We start from the raw sequence: 23382 nt of genomic DNA on the forward strand, positions 1-23382 counted from the left end.
TCACTTGCAGTTTTGCAAGTTCAAAGTTTTTCATTTTCCCCACGTTTTTAGTCTTAATTCCTTAGAGAGTTATAATCTAGTAAGAACTTAAATAGGACTTTTTAGTCATAAAATTATGTGTCTTCTCTCAGCATAGAGTAGTTAAATGCCAGATACTGTACCAACAGTGTGGTAAGACCAAAGAGAAAATATATTTTCTCTCTTGCAAATACTATTTTAAAATTTTCAGATGGAAAATTACTATCTTAGTTATAATATCTGTTATTCACTACATTGTTTTTATTCCTTCAGGTGTTTCAGCATTTGAATTTTGTCCATATATTCTATATTACAGCTTTTAAATTTTCTCTATCATTTGCCAGCCTAACACTTGGATTTCCTAATAGGTTAGCTAAAAACAAATAAAATAGCAGTCTTTATCAGAATAAATCCAGATAATCCAGTACCAAGACAGTGTAGAGGAAAATTTAGAGGTGACAAAAATATGATCAAGAATCACATCTGTATTTTAAAATTTACACTGAAAATTTTAAATTTAAGAGGCATAATTTATAGCATATTGATCAACTAAACTAGATTAATGGGATTTTCTATAGAAAATGTTTTTCTGAAAATTTATCATTTGGTGTAATTCTCATAATGTTTAACATGCGTAGAGTCATGGTGCTTGTTATCTGATTTTTTTTTTTATATGAATTTATTTCTTTTTGGTTGCGTTGGGTCTTTGTTGCTGCATGCAGGCTTTCTCTAGTTGCGGAGAGCGGGGGCTACTCTTCGTTGCAGTGCGCGGGCTTCTCATCGCAGTGGCTTCTCTTGTTGCGGGGCACGGGCTCTAGGCATGCGGGCTTCAGTAGTTGTGGCGCACGGGCTTACTTGCTCCGTGGCATGTGGGATCTCCCCAGACCAGGGCTCGAACCCATGTCTCCTGCATTGGCAGGCGGATTCTTAACCACTACACCACCGGGGAAGCCCTGTTATCTGATTTTTATAGGCATTATCTTTTCTTTCCTTTAAAGTAAAATAGGCTGTTCTTATGGTTTTGCTTGCTTTGCTTCCTCAATTTTTAAATCTATTTAACAGCAACAATAAAAATCTCATTCACAGAAAAACTCAATATAATTTTCACTGATTATTTTTTTGAATTAATCAGTTTTACTTGCCAAAAGTATTTCTTTGGTTTAAATATAGAATGTCCAAATAGTAATTAAGTAATAACGTAGATTCTACGTCTGTAATGATTTTGTTTCCTTCGTTCTCCTACCCCCACCCCCCAATCTTTTTCTGATCTTTTGTATAGGAATGATTCCTCCTAAGCCATTAATGAGAAGAGACCAGATGGAAGGGTCACCGAGCAGCTCTGAGTCATTTGAGCATATAGCTCGCTCTGCAAGAGATCATGCAATTTCCCTCTCTGAGCCTCGTATGATGTGGGGGTCAGATCCCTATCCTCATACTGAGCCTCAGCAGGCCACCACTCCCAAGGCAACAGAAGAACCTGAGGATGTAAGGTAATTATTAAAATTATTAGTAGACCAATAGAATATTGTGGGGAAACGAAAACTGTGTAGTCTCTCTGAAGATCTTTCTGATTTAGGACTGAGCCACCGATCTGATTTTCTCCCATTTAGTATGCCTTATTTCATTCTAGGACGTATTTTCCTTTTTCTGGCATTTCTGTATTGATTAGGGCATTTTGTAACGTAGCTCTGTACACTTAGTTAAATGCTGAAATTTAGTGGTAGATGTTAAAATTGGCAAGATTCTGCTGTTGATTAGGTACTTGACATGTAATGTGGCTAAAGTGTGGATGTAGTTCTTCCACTAACGAGAAATATGGTAGACATTTAATTCTAAAGCTGAGTTAAGGACAAACACTAATTAACAGAGTTACTTTGAAGTATCAGACAATTGGTGATCTCTAACAGTTTATAACCATGAAGTTAGAACTTCTGCCCTTTTAAGGAGTATATGTTACGGTGTTTTAAAATTCTGATTCAGTGGGAAAGATGGACCTACTCTAGTGTACTGTCGTTATAAGTGGAAATTACTAGTTTCAGTGGATTAAAAGTTCACATCAGCATGTTCTAAACTTCCTCTTAAGGAATGAGCTTCATTTGTTTTTAATTGTGGGGGTGGAAACATAACATATCTACCCTCCTATCAAAATTTTAAGTGTGTAGTATAAGCATAATGCACAACAGATCTCTACAACTTTTTAATCTTGCACAACTGAAATTTTTTACCCATTTAATCATACTCATTTCCGCCTTCCTCCTAGTCCCTGGCAATCACACCTTCTGTGTGGATGAGTTTGATTACATTATATAGTATATATAAGCGGGATCATGCAGCATTTGTGCTTCTGTGACTGGTTTATTTCACTTAGTGTAATGTCCTCATCCATGATATAACATATGGCAGGATTTTCTTTCTTTTTTTAATACTAAACAACATTCTATTGTATGCATTTACCACATTTTCTTAAGCCATTCATCTGTCAGTAGGCACTTAGGTTGTTTCTGTTGGCTATTATGAATAATGTTGCACTAAACTTTTTATAGAGACATAAAGCTCTTTATGATTAGGATCCATTTTTTCTTTTTAAATTAGAGGGGTTATTTTGCTGTACATGTACCTGTGAGAAAGATTTTTGCCTTGATGGCTGTTATTTCTTTGAATTCTCCTTATCATAGGCCTGAAGCCCCATTGGATCAGGAACAAATAACTGCTGCTTATCCAGTAGAACATAGTCAGTTAGAGGCTCATCCAAAAGCAGACTTTGTCAGAGAATCAAGTGAGACAGAAGTACAGAAGTTTTTAAGCAGATCAGTGGAAGACATTAGACCTCATCATACTGACACAAATAATCAGCCTGCTTGTTTTGATGTACCTGATCAAAAGACTGTATCCACTCAAGAAGAGCGAATTTCAGCTGGAGAAAGTCAGCCTGCCCGGAAAAGAAGTGTTTCCCATGGATCTAACCATACTCAAAAATCAGAGGAGCAGAGAAATGAGCCATCTGCAAGCATTCCTAAAGTAACTAGCAGATGCATTGATTCAAAAGAACCAGCAGAAAGACCAGAGGAAAAACCAAAAAAAGAGGGCTTTATACGATCTTCTGAAGGACCAAAACCTGAAAAACTGTATAAATCTAAATCGGAAACTCGTTGGGGCCCAAGGCCTAGCTCCAGCAGAAGAGAAGAAGGTAATGATAGGCCTGTGAGAAGATCAGGTCCTATTAAAAAACCTATACTTAGAGATATGAAAGAAGAACGAGAGCAAAGGAAGGAGAAAGAAGGAGAAAAGGGAGAAAAGGTCACCGAAAAAATGGCAAAACCTGAAAAGACAGAAAAGAAAGAACCTCTTCCTCCACCCCCACCACCTGTGGCACCACTTCAGCCACAGTCGGTTCCACTGCCACCTCAACCAGAGCCAGAGAAATTTCCTTCAGTAGAAACTTCACCTTCAACTTTGGTGCAAAAGCCACCTCAAGATACCGAGAAGCCTTTGGAACCTGTAAGTAGTGTTGAGGTAGAGCCTGCAGCTAAAACTGTAAACCAGCAAACTGTCACAGTCCCAACAGTCAAGGAAGAAAAGCAACCTGAGAAAATCATCAGCAAAGACCTTCTTACAGAGAGGTCTCGACCAGATTTAAGACCAACAGCTAAGAAAGAATCAACTTTACCCCCTAGGACCTATTGGAAAGAAGCTAGAGATAGAGATTGGTTTCCAGATCAAGGATACAGAGGTCGAGGCCGAGGTGAATATTACTCCAGAGGGCGAAGCTATAGAGGCTCTTATGGAGGGCGTGGCCGGGGTGGTAGAGGGCACACTCGAGACTATCCTCAGTATAGAGACAATAAGCCACGAGCAGAGCATGTGCCCCCAGGACCCCTCAGACAACGAGAAGAAAGTGAAACACGAAGTGAGAGCTCTGATTTTGAAGTAGTTCCCAAAAGAAGAAGACAGCGAGGTTCAGAGACTGACACAGACAGTGAAATTCATGAAAGTGCAAGTGACAAGGATAGTTTAAGCAAAGGTAAACTTCCCAAAAGAGAGGAACGGTCTGAAAACAAAAAACCTATAAAGCCTCCATCTTCTTTCAAGCCTGAAAATCATGTCCGAATAGATAGTAGACCTCTAGAAAAACCTTTTGTAAGGGATGATGATAAATCTAAACCAGGCTTCCTTCCTAAAGGAGAGCCTACAAGGCGAGGCAGAGGGGGAACATTCAGACGTGGTGGAAGGGATCCTGGAGGTCGCCCGTTACGAAGACCTGCTTATCGGGACAATCAGTGGAACCCAAGGCAGGCAGAAGCTCCTAAACCAGATGATGGAGAGCCACCAAGAAGACATGAGCAGTTTATTCCTATGCCAGCAGATAAACGGCCTCCGAAATTTGAGAGAAAATTTGACCCAGCTAGAGAGAGGCCCCGAAGGCAGCGTCCTACCCGACCACCGAGGCAAGATAAACCTCCCCGATTTAGACGGCTAAGAGAGAGGGAGGCTGCTTCAAAAACCAATGAGGTGGCAGTGCCCACAAATGGTACAGTTAGTAATGTGGTTCAAGAACCAGTTAATACTGCTGGGGATATTTCTGGGAATAAGACACCAGACTTATCTAATCAGAACTCTTCAGATCAGGCAAATGAAGAATGGGAAACAGCTTCTGAAAGCAGTGATTTCAATGAGAGGCGCGAAAGGGATGAAAAAAAAAATGCTGATTTGAATGCACAAGTGGTTGTAAAGGCTGGAGAGAATGTTTTACCTCCAAAAAGGGAAATAGCAAAGAGAAGTTTTTCTAGTCAGAGACCTGGCATAGATCGCCAGAATCGGCGTGGCAACAATGGTCCACCCAAATCCGGAAGGAATTTCTCAGGTCCTAGGAATGAAAGGAGAAGTGGCCCACCATCAAAAAGTGGAAAACGAGGGTGAGTATTTTGTGTTAGATAGAATTACTTTTGCACCTTCTCTTTTTGTTTTTTGGCCGCCATGCGGCTTGTGGGATCTTAGTTCCCTGACCAGGAATTGAACCTGGGCCCTCGGCAGTGAGAGCACAGAGTCCTAACCACTGGACCACTAGGGAATTCCTTACTTTTGCACCGTTAGAGAAGCTAAAAGTATACTTCTTGGTTGAACTGTGCAAAGGAGCTAGTCTATAGAGGATGAAGACATTCTTCTCCTAGAATTTTTTTTCTATTCTAAAAGTGTAAGGGTGCTTGAGAAAGAGGTTAGTGTGTCTCAGAAGTCTTTGCCTGTTGTTACGTTGCATTTCCCAAAAGAGTCCTGTTAGGAATTTGTAGGTTTGGGGAAATCTACACACCTAGGGCAGGACCTATACAGTGTCTTCCATTTGGTAAATCATCTTACTGACGATGAGCAGCCTGCCTTTCTTTCTTGGTTTCTCTTTGGAAAACTGGTGCTCACAGGTGTCCTCTGGGACTTAACATGTTGTAACCATATACAGTCACTCTGTACTGGTTTCTAGAGAGTGAATGTTGAAACTTAAGGATAAATAATATTCCTCACTCAAGTTGCAAACCTACAATAAATGATCCAGCTTAGAGAGAGGCCTAGAAAGCAAAGTCCTGCCCAACCACCAAGGCCACCAGTAACATACATACCATGTCATTGGTGGTGTTTTTAAAAGAATTTTTCTCAACTATGCTAAACTTGGTCTGTTTTTTTAAATATTAAAATGTTGGTTATAATAAATTATTATTATTATTTTTAGTATTAGGAAACATTATAAAGTAGTGTTATTCCTAGTTTTAAATCTAGGCTCTGGTATTTACTAGTGGTATAAACTCTGCTTCATCACCAGTAAAAGGGGGAGAAAGTAATAGTACTTATAAAAATGTGTGAAGATTTAGTGACATGATATTTGTGAAACACTTAATGTAACACCTGGTATATAGTAAGCAACTATTAATGACCTGCCCATTGTTTTTTTTTTTTAAACCAATTCCCAGATTTGCAGCCTGAGCTGGTAGAAAATTTATTCAGGCAAAGTATCTTAATCTGCATTGGTTAGTTACTTACACTTAGCATTTCAGCATTTCAGGTTACTATACCAGTCAGCGAAAATATTTTTGCTTTCTGGTAATTTAGAAAAAGTTCCAGGGAAATAATACTACCAGTTGTGTTTGAGTACCTGCTTAACACAGAATTTAAACCTCCCTTTAAAAGTCAAAAGAATAGGATAACATATAAGTTACAATAACAACGTATCAATAGTTGTTGACTGTAACCAAACTATTAGAATTTCAAGTAATAATACTCAAGGGAAAAATTGATCTGATTTGTGTGCACTGTAGATCTCAACTACTTAGCAAGACTTTTGTGCTATGTAGATGGTAACAACTTTGAACCTGCAGAAATAGCAGTTACTGGCTGTGGTGAAATGAATGTTTTGCAGGAGTCCCATTTAGAAGAAATGAATTCATTCTTCACCTGTTTGAGGTCATGCTTTTTGTCAGGCTCTTTCTAAGCTTTTATCTTGAGTAATACTATAGACTGAGCTGAAAATGAATTGGTAAGGCCATTTTTCATGGTGTATTTTCATGAAGTTTTTGTAAAATGAACCCAAGAAAAGAATGTTAGGTAAAAAAAAACCCTGTAGAAATACCTTTGGTTTTGTGAAGTGAATCATTTCCATATTAAAACTGGTTTTTAAAATGTTTACATGTATATAAATCTGATTGAACTTTTTTAAAGAAAAACATACTTGTAGTGTAAGCATAGAATTCTTTTAAAAAAAAATTTTCATATGCTGCCCTCTTGTGGAGAAGATCCACTAGTGAATACTTTGGACTAGCTTGGATCACAGAAATTTTCTGCTATAAACAATGTTGATAGCTCATTTATAACATGATAGACACAGAAAGAATAGACACGATAAGAACCTTCAGAGGATAATTAGAATTCTAGAATTTAATTGCTGGAAAGAATCCTAAGGAGCTTGTCTTATTTCCTTTACTGGGAAGCTCCGTCTTAGTGAAGTTGTACCCAACAAAAGTCACTAAAGCTTGTTGGTTTTAGAGTTAGGGTCTTCTATCCCACTGTTATTTCCTCTTAGATTGAACTTTAGAAACTGCCACTAAGAGCATTTTTCTTTTGTTCGGATATGTAGAGGTAGTAATAAAATCTCAAATTATTATTTTGTAGGCCATTTGATGACCAGTCAGCAGGCACAGCTGGTGCTGATCCTGTCAATGGCAGCTCTGCACACCACCAGGAAGGAGCACCTAATGGTACAGGACAAAAGAACTCCAAAGATTCTACTGGGAAAAAAAGAGAAGAGCCCAAACCAGGCCCTAAAAAACCCAAAGAGAAAGTGGATGCACTATCACAGTTTGATCTCAACAACTATGCAAGTGCGTCTCAGGTCCCTTTTATATATCTATCTGTTTATCTATTTGTTACATTTAAATAGATACTGTAAATAAAGAAGTCATCAAACAAGAAAGAGTTGGACTTCAAGGTAGAGATAGAGACTGGTTATGAATCACCAACTGATATACCTTTAACTGAAATAACACCAGCTTTTAGCATAGGCTTGAGTGCTTGATAAAATTCTTGTTAAAGATAATCCACAGAGTTTCACTGTTCTTCTTAAAAAAAAAAAAAAAAAGGAGGAAATTAACCACCCTACCTTGCTAAACAGGTGTGGGGAAGCACAGAAAACCAAATGTGAAGATGCTTAGTTATATCTGTACATATTCTGTGTCTGAAAGGAAAGAAATGTTAACCTCAGTGAGTTATGACCTTGATAAAATTGACATCTAAGATACGATAAATAGAGAATAAATAATAGGATGGGAGGTAGTGTGGCTATGGATAAATGCTTTCAGAAAGCCATGGAGTGATAGGATATCAAATATGAAGGATAACACAGCAAGAAGGAAATATTTGATGAAGAAGTTAATAAGGAATCTCTATGAGTAGACACTTATATTGATACATGTACAAATGTGCTATTTGCCATTCATTCAGATGAGACTTAAGCTGGAAATACTGAATAAGATTGAGAGATTTACTAAGTTAAGACCAGATAGTAGTAATGGGAAACTTTGGTTAGGTACTGTTGTTATTCCAGTATTCAAGATGTAGATGAGAGTTTTCTTTCATCTAGTTAATACTTATTTATACATACTAAATTTGATTTGGGCCCAGAACTTTGGCATTATTATTTCTAGACCAGCGGTTCTCAAAGCGTGGTCCTCAGACCATCAACATCACCTGGAAATTTGCAAGAAATACAGAATCTTGGGCCCTACCCCAGATCTGCTGGATCAGAAACTCTTGGAGTGTGAAGCAATCTGTGTTTTAACCAGTTCTCCAGGTGATTCCGATGCACGCAAACTTTTGAGAGCTAATTCTAGACTACCATTTTAGGATTCACGTGGGAAAGAAATAAACTTATCTTAATTGCTCATTTTAAGAATTTTTAGAACTGTGGTTCTTAACAGGGATGGTTCTGCATTTGGCAATCTCTGGAGATGTTTTTGGTGTCAAAACTGGTGGCTGGATGCTGCTGACATCTTAGTGGGTATAGGCCAGGAATGCTGCTAAACATCCTACAGTGCACAGGACAGCTAGCTCAAAATGTTAATACTGCTAAAGTTGGAAAGTTCTGATTTAGAGAAAGTGATTAAAGTAAATCCATAGGAAGCTTGGATGCTAATCTTACTGTGGTCCATGAGAAGAGATTAACATCCATCTAAACACCACATTTGGAAAATGACAAGTGAAGATTACAGAAGTCCACAAAACATGGCAGATTTCTCAAATATTTGTTTACTAGTTTCTCTTTTTCCAAACAACTTCTGGAGTAGAAATTTTGCAAAGTATTATATTATCGGATTAAGACAATATAGAAAGGTAAGAAGTCAATTATTTCTGAATTGATAATGGAAATTGAGCTATTAGTTTTAACTTGTTGAAGTTAATTTTAAGAGGCATCTTTAGGTTCTTTTCCTAAAAATGTTCTATAATTTCCTTAAAATGGTCTTCCTAATAATGTCCCGTTAGCCCAAAATGTTACAAAGCACCAGGCAAGAACAGGGTGTTGAGAACAAAGTATTGTTCACATGTCCTTAAATGCTTCGTGTAATTGAGTGAACTATTCAAAAGGTTTCTAACGAAGCTCTTAGGCAAGAAAATTTAAATAATGAGTGATGGCATGACTATGAAGATGAGCTTTAAACACACACACTTTTTAGTTAAAGTGAAAAACCGAGACGAATTTAGAATTATGAAGAGGTCTCTTCACAAGTCTGAAATACTGGAGTGCATGACATCCTTAGAAATGTTGGACTAAAACCTTGCATTGAGATGAGCATATGCTCCATTTTACACAGTTGATTTCTTTTTTTTTTCTTTTGACATCTTTATTGGAGTATAATTGCTTTACAGTGTTGTGTTATACACAGTTAATTTCTTAAAGGATTTAGAACACAAGTAGAAGTGTCATAGATAAATCAGAATCAATTGGTTTTTTCCTTGGAAATTAAATTTTTATTAGAAAAACAATAACAGTAATAGGTTTATAAAGAGTGAAAGTCAGTCTTAGTATTTATTTTTTGTTTCCTTGTCAGTGTTTCTATAAATGCAAATTTTTAGCTATTTAAAAAGAACTGTTTTCCAGTAGATTCCCTATGATCCACTCCATGGTCATATTCTCTTGCCAGCCCCCGCAAGTTATCACCATTCTGAATTGTATATGTATAATTCCCAAGCAAATATCTATTTTTATTATGTGTTTCCCGATCAGAACATATTATATATTTATATTTGCAAAATTAAAATAGTTTATTTGAATTGCCTCACCCTTTTCTTATATTTATTGTGCAAACATTATACCTACAACCCAAAATCACATCACCTGGATTATTTTTATTTTTCTTCTAAGTATTAGTTAATGGATCTAAATTTCTTATACTCACTGGAATATAGAATAATTTAACAAGATAGCCGGAATAATTGTTAGACAATGAGTTGAAAGTATATCTTGAATTATTCTTCCACTGGGTTATTATGATGTATGTACATCTATGCCACTTTACATTCACATGGAACTTTAACATGTATTTCATGTTTTTAACAGCTCCACATTATAGACAATAGTCTACGTAAACTAGAGGCGTTAAGAACCATAAGACCAGCTTAGTTGTTCAACACCGCATTGTTAGCACATCAGCCTCTCAGAGCTTATTACATCCTTTGTAAAGGGGAAACAATAGTAATAACCACCTCTTAGAGTGGTTGATGCAAATGAGATAAAGTACTACGTAGATCTTTACAGCACAGCACACATCTTGAGGCTGGGAGAGGTAGAGGTTAAGTGATTTGACTACGATAAGACAATTTTGATTTTTCTTTTAAAAAGCAAGGCATTACCACTACATTGCTTAAGAAAAAAAGATGTATAATATATCATTCAAAGTAGATAGTCTCAGGACTTTTATTTTTAACCTTGTTTACAAAATCTTTTCATATATCTATGAAATCTTTGCAAATTTTGCTGCTAAATGGCCATTTTATGGGAAATGGGTTATATACTATGAGTTATAAGAACTAGATCTTTGCCATGTCTTTTATTTTTTAGTCACTACTGGACTAAACATTTCTATTTATCTTTTCAATTGAAAAAAAATATCATTTTAAATCTTTTTGTGTATCTGTAGGTGTTGTTATAATTGATGACCATCCTGAAGTAACAGTAGTTGAAGACCCCCAGTCAAATTTGAATGATGATGGTTTTACTGAAGTTGTATCCAAAAAACAACAGAAACGTTTACAGGATGAAGAACGCCGAAAGAAGGAAGAACAAATCATACAGGTTTAGCATTTCAATTTGTTGCTCGTTATTTAGATTGTTGCCCAAAATATATTAGGAAATGGTCAAGGTTTCTATCCACCTATAAGGTCAGGGCTGCATTTATTATTCAAGTGTTGAGAATGACCTGATTTTTCACAACTTTAAACTGTTTTTAACCAGAATGAGGTAAATTTTAAGTAGAATGTAATCACTAGCTCACTGTTTGCCTTAGAGAAAACCGTCTTTACTTTATTTCAAAATATATCTTATTTGCCCCATCTTACTTCATTGCAGAATTAGGGTTAATTTTAAATCATCTTGGAAATTTAATGAATACAACTGCCATTATCTCTAATAACTTGCAGATTCTTGACCTATACAAGTTTCTGTTGTAATCTAAATTAGTTCATTTAAGTAGTATGAATCACAATAAGTTATTTCCTTTAAATCAACTGAAACACCCATTTTACTGAATGCTGACACAGGATAAAAATAAATACAGCACATGGGTCATAGCAATAAAGAGCCCTAACAGATGAGAGGGCTTAAAAGCAGGAAACACTGTAAAAATCCTATGTGGATGGTAACATTGAGTTTAATTGACTATAATCCTTGGGACTAGATATTTTCAGAAGTCATTTATTTGTTATTATTGTTTAGGAATATACATTAGTGCATATTTTATATAGCATAATACCCAGCAACACTCCCAGAATTAATGCTTCTGTGGCAAACATGAGTTAAGTAAGTAATTTTTTGTCAGGTGGGGTCAGATTTTGCTGCCAAATGAATTTAGTGCGAATTTACTTAATTTCTTTAATTTCAGAATAGTAGAAAAGAGATTGTGGACCTGTATATCAAGAATATCTAATACATATTTGTCTTTTTTCCCCTATAGCATCTTTTTTTTTTTTAAAGTATGTTGTATCTAAATTATTATTTAGCTCCTCTTTTTTTTTTTAATTTATTTATTTATTTATGGCTGTGTGTTGGGTTTTCGTTTCTGTGCGAGGGCTTTCTCTAGTTGCGGCAAGCGGGGGCCACTCTTCATCACGTTGCGTGGGCCTCTCACTATCGCGGCCTCTCTTGTTGCGGAGCACAGGCTCCAGATGCGCAGGCTCAGTAGTTGTGGCTCACGGGCTTAGTTGCTCTGTGGCATGTGGGATCTTCCCAGACCAGGGCTCGAACCCGTGTCCCCTGCATTGGCAGGCAGATTCTCAACCACTGCGCCACCAGGGAAGCCCTCCCCTATAGCATCTTGTAATTTAAAATCTCATTGGCAACCTGGATGTTTTTATTCTATCAAGTAGCTATTTTGTAAAGTAAAGGAGCTAAATTAGCAGTAGATAGCTTTGTTGGAATGTCTGTGTGAACTATTACTTTCAGCTGTGTTACTGACACACATGATTCCTGCAAATTTTTTAAGGTCTGGAATAAAAAGAATGCAAATGAAAAAGGAAGAAGTCAGACTTCTAAGCTCCCACCAAGATTTGCCAAAAAACAGGCTACGGGAACCCAGCAAGCACAGCTTCCAGCCTTAGCTCTAGCCTCAGCTCCAGGTCCAGGTTCAACCTCAGCTCCAGGTCCAGCCACAACCTCAGCTCCAGTTCCAGCCTCAACCCCAGCTCCAGTTCTAGCATCGCCCTCGGCTCCAGTTCCAGCCCCAGCTGCAGTCCCAGTCTTTACCTCCACCTCAGCTCCACTCCCAACCTTAGCCTCAGCCTCAGCTCCAGTTCCAGCCTCCACCTCAACTACAGCCACAGCCTCTTCTCCAGCTCCAGCTCCAACCCCAATCCTTGCCTCCGCTTCCACCCCAGCCTCTGTCCCCATCCTTGCCTCAGCCTCAATTCCCATCCTTGCTTCAGCTCTGTCACCAGCTTCAGCTCCACCTCCAGCCGCCTCAGCCCCAGCTGCCCCCACCTCAGCCCCGACTGTCCCTGCCTCAATCCCAACCCCAGCCCCAGCCCCAGCTCCAGCCCCAACCCCTGCCCTAGTCCAAGTCTCAGTCCCAGCCCCCACTGCCCCAGCCCAGACTCAGGGACAGACTCACAAACCAGTCCAGAGTCCACTACAGACTACAACACAGTCTTCAAAACAGCCCCCTCCTTCAATTAGACTACCTTCAGCTCAGACACCTAATGGCACAGATTACGTAGCCACAGGAAAGCCCATCCAGACCCCACAGTCACATGGCACTCTTACAACTGAATTATGGGATAACAAGGTGGCCCCACCAGCTGTGTTGAATGACATCTCTAAGAAATGTAAGTGTGCAACAAGAAGTGAGGGGTGGAAATGGCATGGGAATTGGGGGTTTGTTTTCAATTTTATTTATATACTCAGTATGTTTTTTCCTAGCCATTTCTTTTTTCTCAGTAGGAAGCAGTAACAGTAATCTTTTCTTAGCTTCCTTTCTTAAAACCTTTGTTTCTAAGACAAGTGTGTTATATTTTTAACAGCCATATTTTATGGACACAACTTTGTGTTGATAAAACAATAGTACAATGTTTTGGAGGAGATTATATTTATTTTGGTATGCAAGAATCTCTTTAAGTATTATATACCATGTGAAAAGTCATTGTTTTATTATCTAGCTACCATTAAAAGAAAGGGTTAAATGGGTTAAAGATTATTAGCCTCTAAATTTTAATGGTCATATTTCCTGTGGCTTCTCCTTCTCAGTAGGTCCCATTAGTCCACCACAGCCACCTTCAGTCAGTGCATGGAATAAGCCCCTAACATCATTTGGATCAGCTACTTCATCAGAGGTAGGAACAGACTTAATAATGGCTTTTGTGGGGTTAGTGTGGCAGAGTTTCCTTAAAACAGTTTCTCAAACTTTGGCATGCATCAGAATCACCTGGAGAGCTTATTAAAGTAGATTGCTGGGACCCATGCCCAGAGTTTCTGATTCATTAGGTCTGGGCTAAGGCCTGAGTACATTTCTAATAAGTTCCCAAGTGATGTTAATGCTACTGAATCTCAACAGTTATAAGCTGCTTCTCACCTTTAGACATATTAAGGTTAACATTTTAAAACTTCTAGCTTTGTGACACAGAGAGTGTAAGTGCAATTACTATTTTCTGGACTGTTTTGTGTTTTTAATGATATGCATGTTTGAATAAACATGCATAATATGCATGTTTAATGATATGCAGTATAGTTACTTAGAAGCAGAGTTTCCGGGAGGTTGTTCTAACATAATTTCTCAAACACACAGTATTGGTAATTGGCTATTTAGGCCAGCAATTCTTCATTCATTGAACAAACATTTATTGAGCACTTGTGATGTATCAGGCACTGTCCTAACCTGTGGCCTTAGAAAAAGTGGGTGGTGCTGTGAAAACAGAATAAAAGCCCCGCGCTCATGGGGCTTCCATTGTAGTTGGGGAGAACCAACAATAAATAACACATAGAATGTTAAATGGTGATCAGTGCTGAGGAGAAAAGCAAAAGCAAGGAAGGTGTATAAGGAATTTCCCAAGGGGTGTGGAGACAGCTTAAAATAGGGTGGCCAGAAAAGGCTACTTAGGTGACATTTGAATTAAAGACTTGAAGGAGGTAAGAGAGCATGCTATTCAGTTGTCTAAGGAAAAGTGAATTCCTGGTTCAGAGAATAGTAAATACAAAACCCTAACATAGGAGCATGCCTGGTGTGTTTGAAGAGGTACATATGGCTGGATTGAAGTAAGGGATGAAAAGAGAACAGATGAGGTTGGAAAGATAATAGGTGGAGGATCTGGTAGGGACTTCAGGCATGGTAGGAAGACAGTAGACAGTTTTGAGAAAAAGAGTGACAGGATCTGACTTTTTAAAAGACTATTCTAAGTAGTCTGTTAAGAACAGTCTGTGGGAGCGAAGAATAGATGGTAAGATGCCGTTGCAATAATCACATGATGATAGCTTAAACCAGGAAAGTGACATTGAAAGTGATGAGAAATGGTTGGTTTCTGGGTATTTGAAGATAGAGCTCATAAATTTACTGATGAATTAAATGTGATATGTGAGAAAAAGGAGTCAGTTATCTCCAAAGCTTTTGACTTGAGCAGCAAAAGGGATAGAGTTCCCATCAGTTGAGATTGGGAAGCTGTAAAATGAATCATCATCAGGGAAGATCAGGGAATTCAGTTTTGAACTTGTTAGATTTAAGATGTTTATTACACATCTAAGTGGAAATGTCAAGTAGGTAGTTGAATATAAGAATTTGTAGTTCAGAGAAGATAGTCTAGTTTGACTACATAAATCTGTAAGTCATTAGATGGTGCCTAAGTGATGAGGTTGGTTGAGGTCACGAAGGGAGAATGAGTTATAAAAGTAGTTAGAAAAAGAGAAGAGAATCAAAAACCGAGTCCTAACTCAGGGAGTTGTGGGAGATGGAGAAGCTAAGTGATGAGAAAAGTGTCCTGGAATCCAAGTGAAAGATGAGTTTAAAGAGGGATAAATCAAGTGTGTCAAATGCTGCTGGAAGGTCAAGTAAGACAGACCCTGCGAATTGACAGTTGGCATTAACAATGTGGAGGTCATTGGTGACTTTGACAAAAACAATGTTGGTAGAGCACTCGGTGCAAAAGCCTAGTTAGTGTGAATTTAAGAGAAAATGGGAGAAAAGATGAGTGCAGTCGTCCCTCAGTATCGCAGTGGGATTGGTTCTAAGATCCCCCATGGATACCAGAGTCCAAGGATGCTCAAGTCTCTTGTATAAAATGGCACGGTATTTGCATATATTTATCTCTAGATTACTTCTTTTTTTTTTTTTTTATAGCTACTTTATTTATTTATTTATTTATTTATTTTGGCTGTGTTGGGTCTTCGGTTCGTGCGAGGGCTTTCTCTGGTTACGGCAAGTGGGGGCCACTCTTCATCGCGGTGCGGGGACCGCTCTTCATCGCGATGCGCGGGCCTTTCACTGTCGCGGCCCCTCCCGTTGCGGGGCACAGGCTCCAGACGCGCAGGCTCAGTAGTTGTGGCTCATGGGCCCAGCTGCTCCGTGGCATGTGGGATCTTCCCAGACCAGGGCTCGAACCCGTGTCCCCTGCATTAGCAGGCAGATTCTCAACCACTGCGCCACCAGGGAAGCCCTCTAGATTACTTCTAATACCTAATACAATGTAAATGCTATGTAAATAGTTGCCGGTGTGCAGCAAATTCAAGTTTCACTTTTTGGAACTTTCTCGGGTGTTTTTTTGTTTTTTTTAATCCAAGGGTGGTGGAGCCCATGGATGCTGAGAGAAGGCCAACTGTGTAGAGAACCTAGAATAGTTTTGCCGTAAAAGGGGAGCAGAGAAATGTCAAGGAAGATACAGTTAAGAGATTTTTTTTTTTCCTTCTTTTTTCTTTTCAGGGAAGTCTTCCTGCTGTTCCCTACCCCCAGTTCAGCTTCTGACTTAGGTCTGGAGTAGGCCTCATCATCTGTTTTGATTTTTTTAAGTTCTACAGAGAACTCTTTGTAAAAATAGAATTAAGAGTCACTGGATTCTGTATCTGAGATGCTCAGTTTAATCATTTTTCCTCTGCCTGTTTGTTTTGACATTATGATTAATTAGAGCATTTCTTGTACAGAAAGTTGATTTTTCATTACTAATGAGAAGGATGGAGTAGAAAGTTTCTTTTCTTTGTTTTGGATGAGTGTACTGGTTTAATAATTTTATTAAAATGTTTGGTCCAGGTTTTTAAATTGATGTTAAAGTACAGGGACCATAATCTCTCAGCTGCAAGATTTTTGTCGTAGACATTCTACTACAAGTTGATAATACTAAAAGGATGCTTACATTCTTCTTCAGCCTCTTGGAGCAGCAAGATATTTTGTTGGTATCTCATTTTTCTCATGCATATTTTTCTTCATCCTCTTTATGTTCTTTATATTTTCTGGATAGAATGATTTTATCATCTCTCCTTGTCTTATGTATATTTTATAGACATTTTTTTTTCAAAGAATATAATATTCTTCCTAATATTGTCTGACGTTCTCTAAGTCCCATTAACTATTTGCCTATTCATTTAACTATTTATAAGTTCTTTATTGTTTTATACATAAAATCAATAGCTTTCAGTTATTAAATACTGCACCATTCTCTCTTCTAAAATTAATTGTACATTTATATTGAACTGACTAGAAAATTTCAACATTGACTGAAACAGAGATGTTTATTCTAAGTTATATCAGTACTGTTTGTCTGTAGTTGAAAGTGAATGTTCAGATATTAAAAATAGATCTGAATGACATGCCTTATTCCTACTGATGACATTGTCATACTGATAAATATAACAATAACCTTACACAGTAATTGACACACTTAATTCAGGGGTAGCAAAAATGATATGAAATAGTGATTTGATTATAAGACCAAGGCCTGAAGTTTAACTTTGTCCCTAGTTTTGTCTTTTTGTTTGTTCTTCCATGAAAAGGTTAAGTACAGTTTTCGTGGTTTCAGTTACCTGCAGTCAGCCACAGCCTGAAAATATTAAATGGAAAATTCCAGAAATAAATAGTTCGTAAGTTTTAAATTGTGCACACCTTTCTGAATAATAGTGTCATGAAATCCAGTGTTCCCACCCACCCATTAGTCATTTAGTAGCCATCTTGGTTATCAAGTTGGTCGTTTTGCTGTGCTTGTGTTCGGGTAACCCTTATGTAACTTAATAGTGGCCCCAAAGTGCAAAAATAGTGTGGCTGGCAATTTGGATGTTCTCTTACTGTGCCTAATTTGTAAATTAAACTTTATCATCAGTATGTATGTATAGGAAAAAAAACACAGTATGTGTACTGTTGAGTACTGTCTGTGGTTTTGAATGTCCACTGGGGGACATTGTTATAAACACCCTCAGGCTTACAAAACCCCATGTCATCTAACCTTCTGCTTGTCCATCTTCTGCCACTGTTCCTAATACCTGCTGTGTTCCAGCCTCACTAGCTTTTTGGTTTTTTTTAAATTCCTGACCTTTACACTAGATGTTTGCTCTGCCAGAAACACCTTCCACTAATCCTATAGTTTAGATTCAGTTTCAGTATGACCTCCTAGGGCCTTTTTCTAAGTGGTTTAACCATATTTTAATTTTTGCATATCCCTTGTCTAACTTTTTAGTTGTTTATTTTCTTCATCCATTATAATGCAAGTTAGATTGGTAGTGTCTGCCTGGATCAGCGCCTAGCACAAAGAAGGTATTACGTAAATTAGCAGTTTAATTGATGAATGAATTTCTGATGTGTGTGCACGCCATTACCAATCAAAGTACTTTCATGTATATTAATTCATTTTATTTTCAAAGCAGAAGTGGGTGACACTGGAATTCCTATCTTTTTTCTGCTCCCCCGTTAATTCATTCGTTTATCTGTTGCTGGTGGTGCCTTTCTGTATTTGTTTTACATTTGTTTTAAATGATGTTTTACATTTGTTTTAACTTGAGGCTCTGATTTGCCCTTCAACCCAGGGCACTTAAAGCCAGGACTTTAAAACTTAAGTCTTGTCCTAGTTTTTAATTTATCAGTTGTTTGCTAATACAGATCAGTAGGGTTAAGGGAATGTTCTCCTAAAACATAAACCAAGGTCAGTTAATCTCAGTTGGATGTAGATTGCTTCAAACCTTCTATTGTACTTTTAAAATATGTGCTATTACATAAATCATTCAGTCAAATTTGAACTCTGCTTTGAAGCAAGTTTTTTGTTTTTTAAGTTTTTATCATTATAGAACCAGAGGGTTTTTTTTTTAATATCTTTATTGGAGTATAGTTGCTTTACAATGGTGTGTTAGTTTCTGCTGTATAACAAAGTGAATCAGCTATACATAAACATATATCCCCATATCTCTTGTGTCTCCCTCCCACCCGCCCTATCCCACCCCTCTAGATGGTCACAAAGCACCGAGCTGATCTCCCTGTGCTATGTGGCTGCTTCCCACTACTAGCTATCTGTTTTACATTTGGTAGTGTGTATATGTCCATGCCACTCTCTCACATCTGAAGCAAGTTTTTAAATGTTCTCTTACTAGGGAACAAAGAATAGTCAAGAAAGTGGAGTTGAAATTGGAATTGACACAATTCAGTTTGGTGCTCCAGCTTCAAATGGGGGTGAAAATGAAATTGTTCCTGTGCTTTCGGAAAAAACTACTGACAAAATATCTGAACCTAAAGAACAACGGCAGAAGCAGCCACGGGCAGGCCCTATCAAAGCCCAGAAGGTATAGTTCATGTTCCAGATATAATTGTATGAAAGCCACTAACATTTAAGGAGAATAAATAAGTTTCAAAATTGGATTAGTTTTCAATGAGTGTCTTTGATCATGATGTGTTTTTGTCATAAACATTGAATTTAGCTTCCAGATTTGAGTCCAGTAGAAAACAAAGAACATAAACCTGGTCCTATTGGAAAGGAACGTTCATTAAAAAATAGAAAAGTAAAAGATGCCCAACAGGTGGAGCCGGAAGGACAGGAGAAATCAAGCCCTGCTACAGTCAGAAGTACAGATCCTGTGGCAGCAAAGGAAACCAAAGCAGTTTCAGAAATGTCTACTGAAATAGGAACAATGATCTCAGTATCATCCCCAGAATATGGCACTAACGTGAAGGTAAGCAACGTGCAATGATTACCAGTTCAGTTGATGCAAACCACGTCTAAAATGAATGGGGAAAACAGCAACAAAATACTTTTTTTTTTTTTCTTGAGGCATATAATTCTGTAGCTTATAAGGGTTGTTATTTCTTACAGAGAAGATTTTATTTCATGGTGTGCATATGTGATCTAAAGAAATTCCTTACAGTAAATTATCTTTCTATGGCAACTTAATTCTGGACTATTGAGTAGTTTAAAGTGAAAAAATATTTACCCAAGATTAGAATGCTTTTCAGCGTGTTTATAGACTTCAAAAGAATTGCTCTATATTACTTTTTATTTTGTTAATGGAGTTACAGTGGACCCCTCCTTATCTTGCACACTAGTGAGATTCTGAAATCAGGAAAGATAAACTAAAAGATAAACTTTTAGTAACTCCAGTATAGCCAGTTTTCTTTCAGGGTTGGAACAGATCATGTTTCATTGGTTGAGCACCAGAGGAATGGTTGACTTGCATTTAGGGACTACATTGAATGAAAGATGCATATCTTTAGAAATACTCATTAAGGCAAGATACACTGAGTGACTTTATGGGGACTGACACTTGTGGGAGTAGCAAATTTATATCTGCCATTTGGTGTTCACTCCAGAACATGCATTCATGGAGAAGAAAGGTAGATGGAATCTTTCATATTACTTGAATATTTTTCTCTTTTTAATTGCCATACAACTCAATGCATGGAAGTGAAAAGCTTGTGTGATCTAACTCTGCCATGTTTAAAGAAGAGATTCATGATGATAAACAAGGAGTTTATCCTAAAACCTAATTAATTGTGACAACTAAGATCTTGACATTCATTTATCCATGTTTTATTTTGAAGAAAATAGAAAATCAGTAGTTGAAAGTAGGCTATAGATTGAGTATAAGAACCACACAGAGTTCTTTTAGAAATCCAAAGAAATAAATACTTGACACTGTTGACAACCTCCTAGTACTATGCAGTATATTTTTTAAACGTATAGGACCCCAGCAGTGGTTGAAATGTGGTAGGTCCATGTTTGTTTTATCCCACTGTCGGTCCTTAAGATTTGAATCTTAAGGTCTGCTCTCCTCTCCTGCTTTCTTCCAAAACAACTTTACAACTGTTAGGCTGTTATTAGAAAGTGACTCTTTAATTCAGTTTAAAACGTATTTTTTTCTATTACCACTCCACAGGAGTCTGTAACAGACTATACTACACCTTCTTCCTCTCTGCCTAACACTGTGGCTACTAATAATGCAAAGATGGAGGATACTTTGGTTAATAATGTAAGTAATCAACCTGAGATGTGGCAAGTTTGGATAGGAACCTGGCTATTGTTATCTAATACACACTTTATGACCAGTATTTAACTCTTCTCAGGGAAAGAGTTGATAGTAAGTTTGTATTTAGGAGCACTGTAATATAATTAGGGGAAATAGTCAAAGCTGAGTTGTTTTTCCCCTGAAAGTCATCAGCTTTATGTTTAATATCCAGGCTTGTGATGCTTAGGCTTGGTTTCATAAGTACTAATCCTATTAACCTGGTTTGGTAAGAATTTTTGTTCTTAGCTTTCACATTCTACAGATTCAGCATTTATTTGGTTGGTAATTTTGTTCTTAAATGACACCTTTTTATAATGCAGTGAAAGGTCATTCACTTAAAAAGACAATTAGATTATTACCAAAGATTTATGTGTTTCTTTTTGAATTTAAAAAATTATACTGGACCTTAACAACTTCATTCCTCTTGTGAAGATTGAGCTATAATGTATATCTTCATAAAGCCTTAAAAGCTCTATTAACACATTATTGACCAGGGGATTTTTGCAGAAACTAACGCCTGTGGCCGTAATACATCTCCGTTCAAAAATGTGTTAAAAGATGACAGTAAGTTATGTAAATTTGGCTCTAGCATCCCATAGCTACCGTGTTATAATTGAAGACTCTGTTAAAAATCAGTACAGTCCAGTATTTTGCCTAGTTCACTAACTGACAGGTGAAAAATTGTGAGCCAAAAAAAAGTTAGGTAACCTCCCATGGAAGAAGAAGAGCATTTTAGAAGTTACATGTATGGCTCTTGTTTTGGAGAGCAGGTATGGTGGAAATTCGGTCATCTGGTCTCTTTTTTAAATATAGCCTTCTATATTAAAGGCTTCTTTTAAAAAAATAACCTTTACAGATATATTTAAAGATCTCTTAAAAAGCTTTAACTCTATCATTTTAGAATAAAAATCTCAATTATCTTTTATTACAGTGTCTTTCCCATGTTTTCTGTTTTTCTCTCTAGCATCAGGTATATAGACTTTTAGGTGAGATGCATTAGGGATCATTTAATCCAACTTTTGTAGTCCAGCTGAAGGAAAAAGGAGAGAAAGGAGGAAGACACACATTTTCTCTGTGATAAGAGAACACTTTTGGAGCTGATTAATGTAATTTGTCCAACTTATGTTATAAAGCTTCACTTCATATGCCAAATCCTCTTCCCCTGACCTTTTGGAGAAAGGTTTATTTAACTTCTCATAGGAAGTAATAGAAAACTTGGGAAGGGCAGAAAGACTTTCAGTTTACTTCCTGATGTCACTACATGGATTCTCAAATATTGAATTAGTAACATTTCAATAAGGTTTAATTATACTTGAATCATGCTGTCTTTTCTCACTTTAGAAAAATGTAGAGTATGTTACCTTTTCCAGAAAGTATATGATGCTTTCTGCCAAACTACTCTTTTCTAAAAATATAATTTATAAAATATGAATATGGAAGGGAAGATCATTATTCTTAAAACTCATTGAAAATATCCATATGAGCATTTTAATGGTTTCTGTCTAATCTGCAAGGCTGATTAACATAGTGACTTGTACACAGAGGACTACTGAAGGGAAGACGCCCAGTCTTGTGTTTAAGTAAATAGTCTATACTTGATTTTTAGCAGTGTATCCAGAGTATGTTCGAAAACAAGATCAGTTTGGGTCAGGGAGCATTATAAAAGGTCATCAGTTTGGAATGATTTCACAGTGTTGCTTATTTGTGCGGAGTGTGGTGGTGACTCTGAGCTTAACATAGTGTTAAAAACAAATGTCCTACATGGGAAAAAATTTTAGGACCTTTTGAAATGTCCCTTTCTCATTCATTAGTCTGGGGGCTCCATTTTATGCATAGAACTTTTGTCTTTTTAAAAATTAAACTGGGGAATTCCCTGGTGGTCCAGTGGTTGGGACTCTGCACTTCCACTGCAGGGAGCACGGGTTTGATCCCTGGTCGGGGAACTAGGATCCCACAAGCCGTCTGGTGTGGCCAAAAAATTAAAAATTAAAATTAAACTGAAAAAAAGCCTTATTTCCCTTATTGAGGCTTAACACACTTTTTAAGGATCTTAGCTGATATTTATTGGTTGTAGTACCTAATATTACAATTGTTTTGAATCTTGAATGTCTTGAAGATTTAAATGCAGGTGGTGTTTTTGATTATTATAGCACAGCTATTTTAGAGATTTATAAAATAATCTCCATTAGATGGTCCATAGTACCACAAAGTGATTATCTTAAACCCACCCCCAACATCTCAGTCATTGTGTTTAAACAACTGACTGAACCATCATGTAGTAGTACAAATCAGTCATATAGTAGTACATAATAAAATCTCAAGATCCAGAGACTTAGAGGAAAAAAAGAGATACGAGTAGTGAATTTCTAGTATCTTCAGGTTTCTAACAGTACTTGCCATAATCATGTCTTACTATAGCAAAGCAGTTTGGTTAGCGTAACGAGGTGGGGGTGATACTATATATTTTCCTCCCAACATTACTTTTGTTCTTGAATCTATTTATAAGTTGATTAGATTGCTGTAAAGAGAATAATTTCTTATACTTACCCTACCATGTTAAATGCGTCTCATAGAACCTGTGGGTCCTGTAAATGGTGGAAATTATGTTACTTAGAGCTTTGCTATACAGCGTGTGGTCCAGGGACCAGCAGCGTCAGCATCACCTGGGA

General features: G+C 37.3%; 1 protein-coding gene across 16 annotated transcripts in view; it reads left to right on the plus strand.

Moving 5' to 3' along the window:
- The window catches only part of PRRC2C (proline rich coiled-coil 2C), a 102248-nt gene that overhangs the window by 58281 nt on the left and 20585 nt on the right, over window positions 1-23382 (plus strand). For 13 of the 16 annotated variants that reach the window (XM_007165303.3, XM_007165307.3, XM_007165305.3 and 10 more), the window contains exons 15-23: window positions 1298-1508; window positions 2694-4931; window positions 7168-7376; window positions 10689-10843; window positions 12249-13086; window positions 13505-13590; window positions 18809-18997; window positions 19133-19384; window positions 20585-20677. In XM_007165303.3, coding sequence (XP_007165365.2) covers window positions 1298-1508; window positions 2694-4931; window positions 7168-7376; window positions 10689-10843; window positions 12249-13086; window positions 13505-13590; window positions 18809-18997; window positions 19133-19384; window positions 20585-20677 — 4271 coding nt within the window. The remainder of the gene's footprint in view (window positions 1-1297; window positions 1509-2693; window positions 4932-7167; window positions 7377-10688; window positions 10844-12248; window positions 13087-13504; window positions 13591-18808; window positions 18998-19132; window positions 19385-20584; window positions 20678-23382) is intronic. The other 3 variants (XM_007165304.3, XM_007165309.3, XM_007165316.3) reach the window with 3 other exon arrangements.

The sequence above is a fragment of the Balaenoptera acutorostrata genome, chromosome 1 (assembly GCF_949987535.1).
Source record: "Balaenoptera acutorostrata chromosome 1, mBalAcu1.1, whole genome shotgun sequence".
NCBI classification, from domain to species: domain Eukaryota; kingdom Metazoa; phylum Chordata; class Mammalia; order Artiodactyla; family Balaenopteridae; genus Balaenoptera; species Balaenoptera acutorostrata.